The sequence below is a fragment of the Lachancea thermotolerans genome (assembly GCF_000142805.1).
Source record: "Lachancea thermotolerans CBS 6340 chromosome F complete sequence".
NCBI classification, from domain to species: Eukaryota; Fungi; Ascomycota; class Saccharomycetes; order Saccharomycetales; family Saccharomycetaceae; genus Lachancea; species Lachancea thermotolerans.
The window spans coordinates 1,370,708-1,383,551 of NC_013082.1; the positions used below are offsets into that span (position 1 = coordinate 1,370,708).

At 50.2% G+C, this 12,844-nt stretch overlaps 7 protein-coding genes and 1 non-coding gene across 8 annotated transcripts; 4 read left to right on the forward strand and 4 right to left on the reverse strand.

Annotated features, from left to right (window-relative positions):
- Positions 1–439: 439 nt before the first annotated feature.
- CUE5 (ubiquitin-binding protein CUE5) lies at positions 440–1,807 on the forward strand (the record flags this gene model as incomplete). Its single annotated transcript, XM_002554875.1, has 1 exon — positions 440–1,807. One exon carries the CDS (start codon positions 440–442, stop codon positions 1,805–1,807), a length of 1,368 nt encoding a protein of 455 aa, XP_002554921.1.
- A 32-nt stretch (positions 1,808–1,839) lies between these two features.
- Positions 1,840–1,925, reverse strand: SNR62. The gene has a single exon (XR_002432208.1). It is a non-coding gene; the product is annotated as a snR62 (small nucleolar RNA).
- Positions 1,926–2,571: 646 nt separating this feature from the next.
- On the reverse strand, positions 2,572–4,071 carry KLTH0F16962g (KLTH0F16962p; the record flags this gene model as incomplete). The annotated part of the gene is made up of 1 exon (XM_002554876.1): positions 2,572–4,071. One exon carries the CDS (start codon positions 4,069–4,071, stop codon positions 2,572–2,574), a length of 1,500 nt encoding a protein of 499 aa, XP_002554922.1.
- A 1,381-nt stretch (positions 4,072–5,452) lies between these two features.
- WHI2 (Whi2p) lies at positions 5,453–6,790 on the forward strand (the record flags this gene model as incomplete). Its single annotated transcript, XM_002554877.1, has 1 exon — positions 5,453–6,790. The coding sequence occupies one exon, from the start codon at positions 5,453–5,455 to the stop codon at positions 6,788–6,790; it is 1,338 nt and encodes a 445-aa protein (XP_002554923.1).
- Positions 6,791–7,355: 565 nt separating this feature from the next.
- KLTH0F17006g (KLTH0F17006p) lies at positions 7,356–7,901 on the forward strand (the record flags this gene model as incomplete). Its single annotated transcript, XM_002554878.1, has 1 exon — positions 7,356–7,901. One exon carries the CDS (start codon positions 7,356–7,358, stop codon positions 7,899–7,901), a length of 546 nt encoding a protein of 181 aa, XP_002554924.1.
- Positions 7,902–8,367: 466 nt separating this feature from the next.
- TOM6 (Tom6p) lies at positions 8,368–8,541 on the forward strand (the record flags this gene model as incomplete). The annotated part of the gene is made up of 1 exon (XM_002554879.1): positions 8,368–8,541. The coding sequence occupies one exon, from the start codon at positions 8,368–8,370 to the stop codon at positions 8,539–8,541; it is 174 nt and encodes a 57-aa protein (XP_002554925.1).
- Positions 8,542–9,751: 1,210 nt separating this feature from the next.
- On the reverse strand, positions 9,752–11,270 carry DBP5 (ATP-dependent RNA helicase DBP5; the record flags this gene model as incomplete). Its single annotated transcript, XM_002554880.1, has 2 exons — positions 9,752–11,181; positions 11,264–11,270. 2 exons carry the CDS (start codon positions 11,268–11,270, stop codon positions 9,752–9,754), a joined length of 1,437 nt encoding a protein of 478 aa, XP_002554926.1.
- Positions 11,271–11,558: 288 nt separating this feature from the next.
- On the reverse strand, positions 11,559–12,737 carry STD1 (Std1p; the record flags this gene model as incomplete). Its single annotated transcript, XM_002554881.1, has 1 exon — positions 11,559–12,737. One exon carries the CDS (start codon positions 12,735–12,737, stop codon positions 11,559–11,561), a length of 1,179 nt encoding a protein of 392 aa, XP_002554927.1.
- Positions 12,738–12,844: the final 107 nt, after the last annotated feature.

Consider the following 12,844-nt stretch of genomic DNA (forward strand, 5'->3'; position numbering starts at 1 on the left):
CGCTTGCATCTATTAGCTTGATGTGGCCTATGGTGCATCGGGTTAGTTGGCCTTTCTTCTCGAGTCGACTACCAAGTGAAGTATCATCGAGGTAAGAAGTCAGAACTGCAGCAGGGCGACATGAGTCTCTATAGGAAATCGTTCGCCAGGAGAAAGAGCTCAGCCAGAACCCACTAGAGATCCACGGCCCGCAGAGCTCATCTCATCTTGTCTCCCTCTTCTTCTTTTTGACTGTTCGTAAGAGGTGTCTAGAATTAAAGTTGAGAACAAACCCTTTCAAGAAAGGAGAATCGTAGCCACATCACAATAGGAGTTTCTAGAGATTGAGAGGGTTCACTTGAGCAGGCTGCGCTTTATATCATCGCAGACAACTTTAGTAACCAACTGTGACTTTTGAAGGACTCTAAACTGCTTTAAACGCTACAAGCACGGCAGATCAATGGCGGAATCCGAAAACAAGGAGACAGTGGACGAAGTATCCCTAAGTGAGGAAACTCAGGCAACCGGTGCGCAGGCAGCTCCAGCCGATGCGACTGAACAGGTTGCGGCTGCCATCTCGGGGGTTGGCCCGGAGAAGCCTGAAGGGGCGTCCGAAAAGCCTGAAACGGAGCTCGAGAAGCCTAGTGGGGCTTCCGAGAAGCCTCAGGACGCAACAGAGGAACCTGAAGGTTCCGGCAAGGCTCCTCAGGCTAACTCTGAACATGATGAAAGTGAGGAGCGTCCTGCTTTGCCAAAACGCAGAGACCCCACCGGTGACGTTATCAAGAACCCCATCCTTTTACAGCTAACCGAAGCTTTCCCCGGGATTGAGCTCAAATATATCAATGCTGTCCTTATAGCTTCGCAGGGTGTCTTGGACCCGGCTTTTAATGCGCTACTATACCTCTCGGACCCCAGCTTCGAGGCCGAGGCAGCAATTCCGAACATAGAGCCCAAGGCCGCCGCTGCAGCCCCTGCGCAGCCGCCGGTCTCGAAAACGCAGCTAGAGCAAGATGAGCTGCTGGCACGCCAACTCGATGCACAGTATAACAAGAGTCGTGCCCGCAATGTCGCCCGCAGCATGGAAGACGAGCGCCATGCGCGCGAGAGAAGGATTAGAAAACGTCAGCAAGAGTACGAGAGACGCATGGCCCAAAGCGGAAGGCCGCTGTCTCCAGAAGAGCAGCAATACTACGCCGAGCTTGAAGAACTAGAGGAGGGTGAAAATGACTTCCTCAGCCAACTGGTGGACAAGGATCTGCCTGAATTCCGCGAGAAGGTCGGACGTCAGGTCCAGGAAACAGGGAAGCGTGTCAACGAGTGGCTCAGTGGTTTCCGCAAGAACTGGGCCCAAGACCCATTGCAGCAATCGCAGTACTCACAGTCTCCACAACAAACCGCGCAGCGCGATTTTTCGACAAAGAGTTCTTCCGGCTCTGACTACGACACTCATGGAAGACCAAGCCACAGAACTGCCAGGTTCAACTCCTTTGGTGCGAAGGTGGGCGACGACAGCGTTGACTCTGCCTCGCGTCTCGCCAGCCATGGCATTTCCTTGTACAACAAGGACGATGACGAAATCAACAACGACGACGACGACGACGGGGATGTAGCACCACAGCTTCCTTCTAGAAATAAGCAGAAGGAAGTGAAGCCTGAGACAACATACATTGACACTCCAGAGAATGGCACACGTAAGAAGTGGCAGCCCCTGCCCCCAGAGCCTATTAACGGCACCCCTAGCAAAGTCAACGCTACGGCGACAAAGGGGAGAGGTAACGCGGACGCGGACGAGGAATTCCTCATCAACACCGACGACGAATTGTAAATCTAACGAATGCAAGAATGCTAAAGCTACACTTCCTATCAGAACTTCAAATATTCTTCCACTGATGTTTTCAGATAATGTAGATAAGGTTATGAAAAAGGTGTTCATCATTTAGGAACAACTGCATAAGACATGCGCCCCAGGGCGTGTTTTGTGCAGTCGACGTAGCCTTACGTGGTGTGTACTTCCAAAGGTCTTACCGTATTGGACTACGGAAATCAGGCAGGCTTCGAGGAGGTTTATTTAGAGACGATTAACGATAATTCGATATCACATTAGCTATTCAATTTATCTTTTTCCCAAGTGTTCATAAAATACGGGTAATCATGAGTTACGCCAGCGCGGGCTGAGTAGCTGTGAAATGGCGACATCAAAAACGTTGAACACCATTTACTTTGCGTGGGTGGTTGGCGCTACCCGCAACTGTAGCTAGCTTTGTTAGATATGCTAGAACAATGCCAGGGCATCTGATTGTCCAGAGGCAAACTTGAGTCACATTGTGCGCGTATTCGAAGTGTTTGGGGCCTTTCCTGGTCTGCTCAATGTGGCCTGCTCCATTCTCGGTGGTGTAACCGCTTTCCGCAAAGTTGTGCTTACGCGCTTGCTTATTCTTAGAATGCCAGGTTTTGCTGCTCAAAAACTCTCTTAGCCATGGTGCCATATTAAATGGATTAAAAGGCCGATACGGATGATCAGCTGAAAGTGGTACAATATGGACGGCTTTCCTGTTCAAGATTGAGAGTAGACTTCCATAGCTTGCAGAATCATTCTTCGACAATTGCTTTTCGAGGCTTTCGAGGTTTTGTCGAAGATTTAACCAATTTCGTGTTTGAAGTTTGACGTGATTCAGCCTCAGGGTCTGAGAATGATCTGTCCTGTAGACTAGTTTGTTGCAAATCATTTGCCAGTTTGTCGACTTGGACGTCGGCCACAGGGACTTTGGGCTTGCGCATTTTTCGGGAAGCGCTGGTCAGGGATGAAGAGCCGCCTTTGCGGGCCGCAATCACTGGCTTGTATTCTAACGCATCTTTGCGTCCTTCCGAACGTGATCCAAAAAAGTTCGGGCGCGACCTCTTTAGAAACGCGTTTCTCTGCTCTTCGTGTTTCTCCAACAAAGATTCAAAACCTGGAGTAAAAGCAGTCTGGAACATAAGCTCCTGCCTTGGCGTTCTGATCACACTCAGCGGAGAATGTACTGACCGCTTTGTTATTAGGTAGAACTCTCCGTCTACGCATTCTCGGAAGAGGAAACTAATAAATTCTCCAACAGACGTGAGAGCCGTGATGTAATGTCTATAGTAAAACCTTGGCTCTAACTCTTGTAGCTTTTGCTCAACCTCTGATATATGGAACTTTCGAACACCTACAAGATTAACCTTCTTATTCCTGATGCCGTAAACGAGATTTTCACAACCGGAGAACCGCGATTGTAAGCACGTCTTGAAGAACTTCATAAAAGATCTTTTGTTCACCAACAAATCAAGCACTTCTGCGTTTGTCAACTCCTGCCACCGCACGCTATCCGGATTGCCTAGCCGAGGAAGAAAGCATTTAAGCTCAACGAAGCCGTTAGGTTTTTTTGCGCCAGGGAGTCGAAGATCATACTCTGCCATCATTACCGTACTAACATCCTTCTTGAGTGGAAGCTCAACCAGGCTAATTAGTGGGTTGTTGTCCTTGTTAGTCTCCGGTAGCGCAGTCCATGTCTGAGTATTCTGAGGCCACACATGTCGGCACATATCTTCGAACTTGTAGCCGCTGTACCACCCATCTCTTGCTTTGGAAGAGCCAAAAGTATCATCGCGCTGCGCGTCGTGCCATATAAACAGCCTACCATGTCTCAAATGAGCGACATGCCTTATTTTTTGAAAGTTATTGTCGAAGTGGGGAAAGAACGACAGTGCAATGTCAACCAGATCGCCGCGATTAGTGAAGACATCGGCTGTTTCAGGCATAAATTCCAACTGTGTTACGGCTAGGTTCAATCGCGTGAGCCTTGGATTAGAGACGGGAATGACTCTTACGCCGAAGTCTTTGGACTCACCGGGCTTGCATATCATGGGCAAGGGCCTTTGATCATTGCCTTCGAGATAGGAGTCGAAGCTTCTATGCAGATCGTTGTAAGTCAAGAGGTCATAGAAAGCAGCGCACTTGTGTGCCTTCAGACAGGCATTGCCAGAAGCGTCGTTGTTCTCCTCATACCTGAAAGTTGCTTTGACGTGAGGAGAGGTGCGCAGCACTTTCGCCTTTGTCTTCGGGGGCATATGAGTGCAGTCTTGTGGATAATTTCCACGAAATAGCGCCGCTTCGATGGGTCAGACTGGCTAGTGCACGAGCCATTGACCAGTCATCTACATTTTCGTTGACACTGAATTTTTTTAAGTATAGAGGCTACTTAATGAAAAGTTAGACGAAGCGCCAGCATACATGGGGGGAGCGTTTCATCAAACCTCGCGCAGGTGGCTCGAAAGAAGAAAACTGACATCTTTATTTGCGCCTTCCGGTGTAAGTTGTTGGCTTTTCTGAAGCATTCGGTGTATATATCAAGAAACGCATCAGACAGCGAGAGCGGCAATGGAGGGACACTTCTTCCAGTCCGTGCGCTTCAGAGTAGCGTGCTTACGAGAGTCACACTGTTGAAATTTGTGCTCTTCTTCAGGCCAAAGAATGTGGGCAAATGCGTTTTAAGAATCTTTGGTGCACTCTAGGTATAATAATATATGACAAACAATGCTGCTGTTCCGCAATGCAAAGGCTACTTTTTTTCGACCCAAAACCTCGTATGGCCCTTCGTCACGCAGGGGCCTCATGCTTTTGCCATTGGGATCGCTCCTCGCAATCCATGTGCCGCTTAAAGCCACTGGAATGTTAACAAATTTTAGAAAGAGTCTTGTACCACATTCTACACTCCAAAGAGCTATCTGCAAGGCGCATATATTGCTAGTGCTTCATGAACAACCGAGAAGCGCACATCGAGCTCTCTATTTGGACGTCACTCTGTACTATAGTGACGCTGGACCAGGCTTGGCAAAAAGAAGCGCGCCAAAATGAGGGTTTGTACAGCACAGCACCCGCTCCACTGCTATAGAAGCTGGAACCATGTGCGCAGCTATCATTCACTCATTCAGTCGAGCCCATTGGCGGCCCTGCGGACCCAGCGTACTGATGCCGGTTATCACTATATACGCCGCTAATTTCATCGAGTGGTTGGAAGTGCATTGGGACTGCCGGCGGTATCTGCTCTATACTCTTGTAATTGGGACTAACACATCTTACTGCGCTGCCACTCTTTCCCTCTCTGGCCTCCGATTTGTCTTCGCAGTCAAATTTCAAAATTTTCCAGATTTCGCAACACCCGCGCTCGAGGTACTCTTCGAGTTTAGAGCAGCTCCAGTGGAGTCCCAATACTCTTTTTGACACGCCAATTCGACCCTAGAATCATCGTATATCTTATCAACTTGTCTCTCTATTCCTGTTTAATGTCGTTACCCGGGCCGTCAACGCGTCTCTTGCTAATTTTCAAAAGGGAATTGAGAAAGATCTTTAATCTCATAGCTGACCTTCGCTCAACCCTCAAATTCGTGTTATTTGGATTGCATTCAGTAATTATAGAACGTTTGGTGCACCAGAGCTGTTTCCGTTGGCATGCCAGAAGTCCAAAGTGTCATAACGCAGGTTTCTGCGGAGCAAGCGCCCGTACCTGTCATGCAGGAAACGAGCCAAGACTTCCTAGATGATGACTCGCTCATCCACCTCAACATTCAGGAAAACCACTACTACATCACGCGCGACCAACTGATGTCATTGCCGGAGTCGTTGCTGCTATGTCTGTTCCCCTCTGGTGTGTTCATGGACCGCATGGGCCAGGTGATCACGAACCTTACTTCGCAAGACGAAGTCTACATAGGCAACTTCCCACCCCTGTGCTTCGAGTATATCATGGAGAACTACGTCCGCGCGCAAGAGGACTTGATGAACTTTCCTGTGGACGAGATTTTTGACCGCGGTACGTCCGCACGCGAGCAGTCGCGCTTTTTCGGGTTCTCTTCGCCGGCTTCCGCTAACTCTATGGGCGGCGAGTCTGAGATTTTGCACGAAAAGCCCAGCATTATTGTACTCCGAGAAGACTTGGACTACTACTGCGTGCCGCAACAGAAGCTAGCATATGCGCCGGACGCCTCGCAAGAAATGAAAAACGAGCTTCTCGACAATTTTATGGCCGAGACCAAGCTGGCTGCTGGCAGTCACTTGTCCGCGCAAACCAGCGTGTTTCAGGGCCTGCATAGCTCAAACAGACTGAAAAGGCCGCAGAACGACTCTTCGGGCACCAATGCGACGCAGAAACTCGGCCCCGCGGAGCAGCACCTTATGGACATGCTATGTTCCTCCGGCTTCAACGAATCCTCAGAGTGGGGCAACCGTGCCCAAGAGCCTGGAAAGACCGTAATCAGCTCCCTGTCTCTGTGTCGCTTGGCGAACGAGACCACGCAAGAATTCCGTGATAAAGTGGATGATGCTAAGCGCAAGCACGAGGAAGAGGCTAAGAATGCACACCGGAACTCTGAGCTTGGCGCGCAGAACCCTCTGACTCCGCTTGGATCGCGCTCCTCGCCCTCCCCCGCACAGCAGGATAAGCGCAAATCGAGGCTTTCCTCACTTGCGGACAACGTTCGCTCGCGTTCCGCGTCACGCCATCGCTCGTCCTCCCGACAAAGAATAGAACAGGCGCCTACTCTTTACGAATTGGTCCCTCGGCCCGACATCAACGCCAAGCTGCTGCTTTTCTGGAAGAAGCCTGCCCGTAAGTGCTGGTGGGGCGAACAAGATACCGTATTGGATCTCAAGCTCTACGGTAAGATCGATACTGAAACTGGCGCACTTCTGCTCTTGCCTTCTGGGCCCATTGTCACCGTGAAAGTGCCGGTCAAGCTTCACGTGAGAAGAGTCTGGACCCTGGAGCTGAGCATCGTTGGCGTCGAATAGAGTCCGGGGATATTTGCCATAGCTTCTCAGCCGAAGTGGGCCGGCGACAGTTCCTACATTCTACGTAACTGTAATAATGCGGGTTTTATTCCAACGCAACCAGTGTGCCAAGAAATTGAGCGGGGCTTCTTATCATGCTGCCTCGTTCGTGCGAATCCTCCGTAGTCCTTTACTAGCAACCAGAATGTAATCTTAGGACTGTGAAGGTCATTCAGCGCGTTCTTCAAGCCGCGGATCAGAAACCTCAAAACCACTTTATTATTGCGCCTCGCGAGACTTCTAGGCTGTAACGGAACCGATTTGCATGCTTCAGAGCTGGATTCTTTTCCCTAAAAGGACAATTCTCAGTTGAGAGTCGCATTCCAGCCGGTTGGGCTGCTGAATCGCTGTTTTTACTGCGGCATACGGACCTGTCGGCTTGTTCATTAAAATTTGACAACATCAGCTGTCTCGTGGTTAATAAAATATTTAAGGTCCATCGCCTGATCCAAGATGAGGTTCAAGATATTAAAATCGCAATATCAAAAGTGAAGAAAAGCGAAAAGTCTGGATAATCGACAGGGCCATGGCGCAAATGGCAGAACTTTTGCAGTGCGCTTGGTTAGCGGTTACGTTCGCAGCAAAACTGGTGCAGATAGGCCTATGCACCTTAGCGGTGTTGTTGTTGGGGCCGCTTATCGCGCTTTACATGTATGATGTGATGCTATACGTGTGGCGAGTTATGGTGAATGGGCACGTTGCTGCTGAAGCAGAGTTCAGCGGGAGCAGCAAGTCGCTAGGGTCTGACGGCGCTGCCCGCGAAGGCGCCCAAACAAGAGCGCCTATCGAAGCTCTAGCGTACGATACAGCGCCTGCCGGGGGCAGCGAGAGCGAGAACGAGACCGCATATCACAGCGATAGCGCGCCTGATACCGATGCAGAGTGGGAGATGTCCGCGACGCCCCCTAGCTCATCACGGAACCCGCGCCAGATGCGGCCTCGCTTTGGAGCGATCAAGGGATCCTACGCGCGACTCTCAGACCTTATCACGGTGACAATATCCACCGGCGCGGATGAAGACTGCGTGGAAGGTCGCGAGCAGGAGGTGACTCTTATCTCAAGCAGAGCCTGAGACACGGGATTTGCAGGCCCTTTAAGGGTCGTGAGCTGCGCTCTGCGAGCACACCACTATACAGTGCCGCGAGAAGCGCTCTTGATAACATTCAGGCGTAACATGATGCTGGTCATACATACTATTTAGGTCCCCGGAGGCCCATTCTATAACAGGATTGTCTAATATTTTGGTTTGGTAACACGAAGGCTGCGCTGCAACCTCGCACGCAGCGTCAGCTTTTTCGGGACCGAAAAAAATCAATTTCATTGAATGGACGCTAACACATGCACTGCACAGCTCATCGCATGGCCCGCCGAAGCGCTCATGGCATTGTCCCAGCCGTCATCGACTGCTATGTACATCGCAGGCCTGGCTATGATCACGTGCTCCGTTTCTCCCTTGGTACGAGCTCAAATTTTTCACGACTTAAGCTTCTTGAAACCTCTAGCAAAAACAAGACAGCGACAAAGACACAAAGCACACAATGTCTGCCAGATTTACCGCTCCAGGAGCTGGTGCGCCAGCCAAGAAGCCTTCTAGATTCGAACAGTTCAAGCAAACACCCGCGTTCCCCGTTTTGGTGAACCTAGGTTTGTTTGTCGCTGGTGTTGCGTTCATTCAATCGCCATTGATGGACATGATGGCCCCTCAGTTGTAAGCGGCGGGCACCTCCGCATGCGGCCAGGCGCCGGCAACGAATGGGCCCAGGGCTGGGAAGCCCGCAATAGCAATGTTTGCGAGGCGCTATTCCAGCCCCTCCACGGCGTGCGAGTTATTAAATATTGTAAATAGGTGAAGCACTGAAGAAGCAAGTTTCAAAAGATAGCAACACATGGCGGCGCCTTGGCGTGCGTCTTTTCGTTGAGTACAGTTTGCCCTGGGCGGCTTTAGCCGTTGGCTAACTGCCAGCCCCTTGACGTGAATTGTCAGGGGGCGCGGCTGAGGGCCTGCAGCTCTATGCAAAAGAGGCATCTAGGACGCACAGCTTGCCACGGGGAGGTATTCAGCAGCGCGGTAATCAATTGCGCTCGCGGGATGAGATACCGCAACCGTCGCGAGACGCAGACGTTCCGACGTAATGTAACGTTAGAGATCCTGGCAGTTTTGGTGCCCGGCGCATCCGGGAGCGCCACCCCGTCTACGAGAGAAGCACTTCTCCGCGTTTACGCTTCCTCGCTCGAGCCACTAGCTCCCCCCCCCCCCCACCTAGCTCACACAACCACGCTTCATTTCTAGAATACACTTTACTATTGCACTAAAGCTACTTAGCTAACTAGTTTAGTTGCCGCTCAACACAACGTACAGGGCGTACAGCATTCCGGGAAAGAAGAACAGAATGGTTAGGATAAGGTCAATGATACACTCGCTGCCCCAGCCCTTAGCTAGGAATACTGCCAAAGGAGGCAAGAAAAGAGCTATTTCTCCTTGTTAGTAAATCCCGAAATCTCCAACTTCAAGGCTCACAATTCACATACCAATGATGATGTTAACGATTTTGCTGCTGTCCATTTTGAATGATAGGCTTCTTGACTGATTCGCTGAGATGTTGTGCACCGGAGAGCGAGGTTATTGATTGTTGTAGCCATTCAAATAAAGTTTCAATATTTATCGGTATATATGTTTTTTTCCTGCTTAGAAAATCCTAAATAACAACACCGCGTTTAGGTAATTGGACCGTTGAGCGATAAAATGGCTAAATGCATCGCGAAAGATGCTGACCTTTACTATCAGCACGGCGCGCACAGCTATGGACATGCGTTTTCAGGTTGCGAACATAAAAGCAAGCTTCTGAGATATTAGATGTTTTTCGAGCGCAGACAGGGCTGCACAGCTTGTTGTCCGGTGTCTTAGCTATAGTCTAGCGGTGCTTACTGCTTCAAAACTTTCTTTACAATTTTCTCGACCTCATCCCAGTCATCGGTGGGAACACGCGTCATCTCAATGTCACCGAAGTACTTCTGGATTGCGGTCAGCACCTCAAAGGACTTCTTGTCGTGAACGAACGAGATGGCAACACCCGTACGGCCAAATCTGCCAGTTCTGCCGATACGATGAATGTAGGTTGAGGGGTCAGCTTTGCCCTGGAAGGTTGTAGGAAGATCGTAGTTGACCACCATGGACACAGTTGGGATATCAATACCACGAGCCAACACATTTGTAGTGATTAAGACCTTGGAGCGGCCTTCACGGAAATCGTCGATCAAGCGGTCTCTTTCTGAGGCTTGCAGGTCACCGTGCAAGATAGAGACTTGGTGGCCCGCCTGTTTCAGCTTGGCATACAGGACATTGGCCGTCTGCTTAGTCTGCACGAAAATAATGGAGGAACCAATGGTTAACAGTCCATACAACTCCGTCAGCACCTCGAACTTGTTGTTCTCATCAGTACAGTCCATGAACAGCTGTTTGATAGCTGCAACATTAACTTCGTTTCTTTGCAGCTCCAGCGAGTTGGCATCTGGCACCACTTTGCGTGCGTAGTTCCTCACACCATCGTCGAACGTCGCTGAGAAAAGCACCAATTGCGCTGACTTGGGCAGGAACTTCTTGACTCGCAGACATTGGTCTCCGAGCCCCTGTTTATCCAACATGTTGTCTGCTTCGTCGAGCACAAACACCTTGACCTGGCCTAGCTGGATCATTTTCCGGCGCATCAGGTCTAAAACAGTTCCGGGTGTACCCACTACGATCTGCGCGTTGACAGGCTTGTTTTTCTCGAAAGAGTCTGGGACAATAAGCTGAGAGGAGATCTTAGTAAACTTTCCCATTTCCTGGATAACTTCCAACGTCTGTCTGGCAAGTTCTCTTGCAGGAGCCAAGCAAATTGCCTGCGTTTGGGGCACTGCTGGGTCGACGCGTGACAGCATTGTGAGAGAGAAGGCAGCAGTTTTGCCTGTGCCCGACTGGGACTGCGCAATCATGTTTCTAGGTGGGTTATGAAGCAGCAAAGGAAGGGCTCTCTCCTGAATCTTGGAAGGTTTCTGGAACTTCATGGCGTAAAGCCCCTTGAGAAGCTCTGGCGCCAAACCTAGCTCCTCGAAAGATTTGATACTGTACAGAGGAGAGTTTGGATCACCCTGCAGGTCGGCCAGCTTGACTTTGACTTCGTACTCAGACTTAACCAAGTTCGAGTCTTGCTCTTTCTTTTTCTGGTCAGCAGTCTCATCTTTAGGAACGCCCTGCTCTTCAGGAGCGCTTTGCTCTTTTTGCTCAACGGTCTTAGCGTCGGGAGCTTGGTCCTTCTTCGATTCTATGTTCAAAGACGCTAGCAGGTCAGCTGCATCGGCTTTCTTTGAAGTGTCTGGCCAATAACGGGTTTGCAGTTAGTAGAATTCCGCGCGCTCAGGTCGCAAGAAGGAGGCTAGGTTTTGTAATTGACATACCAGTCATGATTAAATCTAATCAGTTCTTTGACGTTGCCTTTTGTTGGTTATGTCTGTAAGTTAGAAAAATCTTTTATACTAATGTAAATCTCATGTGACAGGTATTGAAAGAGGAAAGTTCGATGACATAAATGCTTATTCTTAGCCTGCCACGACAGCAGGTCTTCGATATATATTACTTAGTTGGACCAGCCAGTACTTGAATGCAGCGTAGAATCATTTAAACATGCTTTGGTGGTGCTTGTACGAGGGGATGCCATTTTTTATCAAATGCACGCAGAATATGAGAGCCAGCTCATACACCGTCAGGAGTCCAGTCGAGTCCCAGCCTTTGATAAACGCGAGACTGGCACTGTGACCAAAGCATGGCTTTCTCTTCTTTGGAAAGAGAAACTTTGGACGTGGGTAGGGGCGGTTTGTCTTCAGATAGCTTGAGAGCTGTGTTTTTTAAAAGAGTTCTCTTCAGCAGAGAAGACTCACGTTTCCGCGGAGGAATTGTGGAGGGTGGAGGCATGTCTGGCTTTTTGACAAGCATTTGTTGCTGCTTCCATTTCTTGTAGTCTGAACATTGCTTCTTGAAGTCGAAGCGACATTGAGCTTCGACAGCAATGTTGAGGAGGTAATTCTCGATAATATTTCTCCACTCGGGCTTGGAGAGGTGCATGACAGGCTCGTGATAGCCAGTAAACTGCTCGTGACGTTTGCGTGCGGCGGCAACGGTGTATTTTGCGCTAGTAATTTTGAACTCGTAGTCCAAATTGGCTTCCATGTATAGATCGGACTCCACCAGCGTGCGTATAATAAAGTCGTCTGGGGAGTCGAGTGGCAGTAACTGAACGCGGAACTGCGGGAGCCCGATAGCAGAGGCGCTGCTGTCGGGGGGTTCGAAGTGCACTATTGGCAACTGAAAGCCCCATTCAGGGCGGAGGGCCTCGACGATTAAGAGTGACCGTATGTCGTTGAGCTCCCAGTCGAGAAGTTCGCGCTTTGTGAACTTGGGCCTGCCGTTGCATAGCAGGTTCTGGGGATCCATGAGCAGATCCGAGGCATACATGTCGTAAAAGACCTTGGGAAGCGCTTCCTGTAGCGATATAAGCTTGGGTTTCTCCTGCTCGATGTAGGATGCCGCAGCACTCGTTGCCGAGCTTGCGAGCGATACATGCGCAGAAAAGATGCTGGAGCGCAAGGACGGCGCTGACGATGTGTCTGACGTCGCAGAGACGATAGTCGATGCAGTCTCGGACGGAGCGAGCGATACTGTGTCGCTGTGAGAGTCTGACTGCAAGGGCCTGCGGTTGAGCAGCCTCTTGCGAATCTCGTCGCGCGCGCGGCTCGCGAACTCGGGTGGTGCGTTAACAAACTCTTTGGCTTCCGAGTCCTCGGGCACGGGCGCAAGCTCCGCTCCCTTGCGCTTGCTGCGAAGTGCAGGCAGCGCCTGCTTGGTCGAGGTGGGGGGAGGTGGCAACACGAACATACCGCGAACTGGGGACGCTACCTGTGGTGTTTTCAGGATGTGTGTCGAGTTGTGTTTACAAGTGTTGTGTGAAACTTCGGCGCGAGAGAATTATGCTTATTCAATTT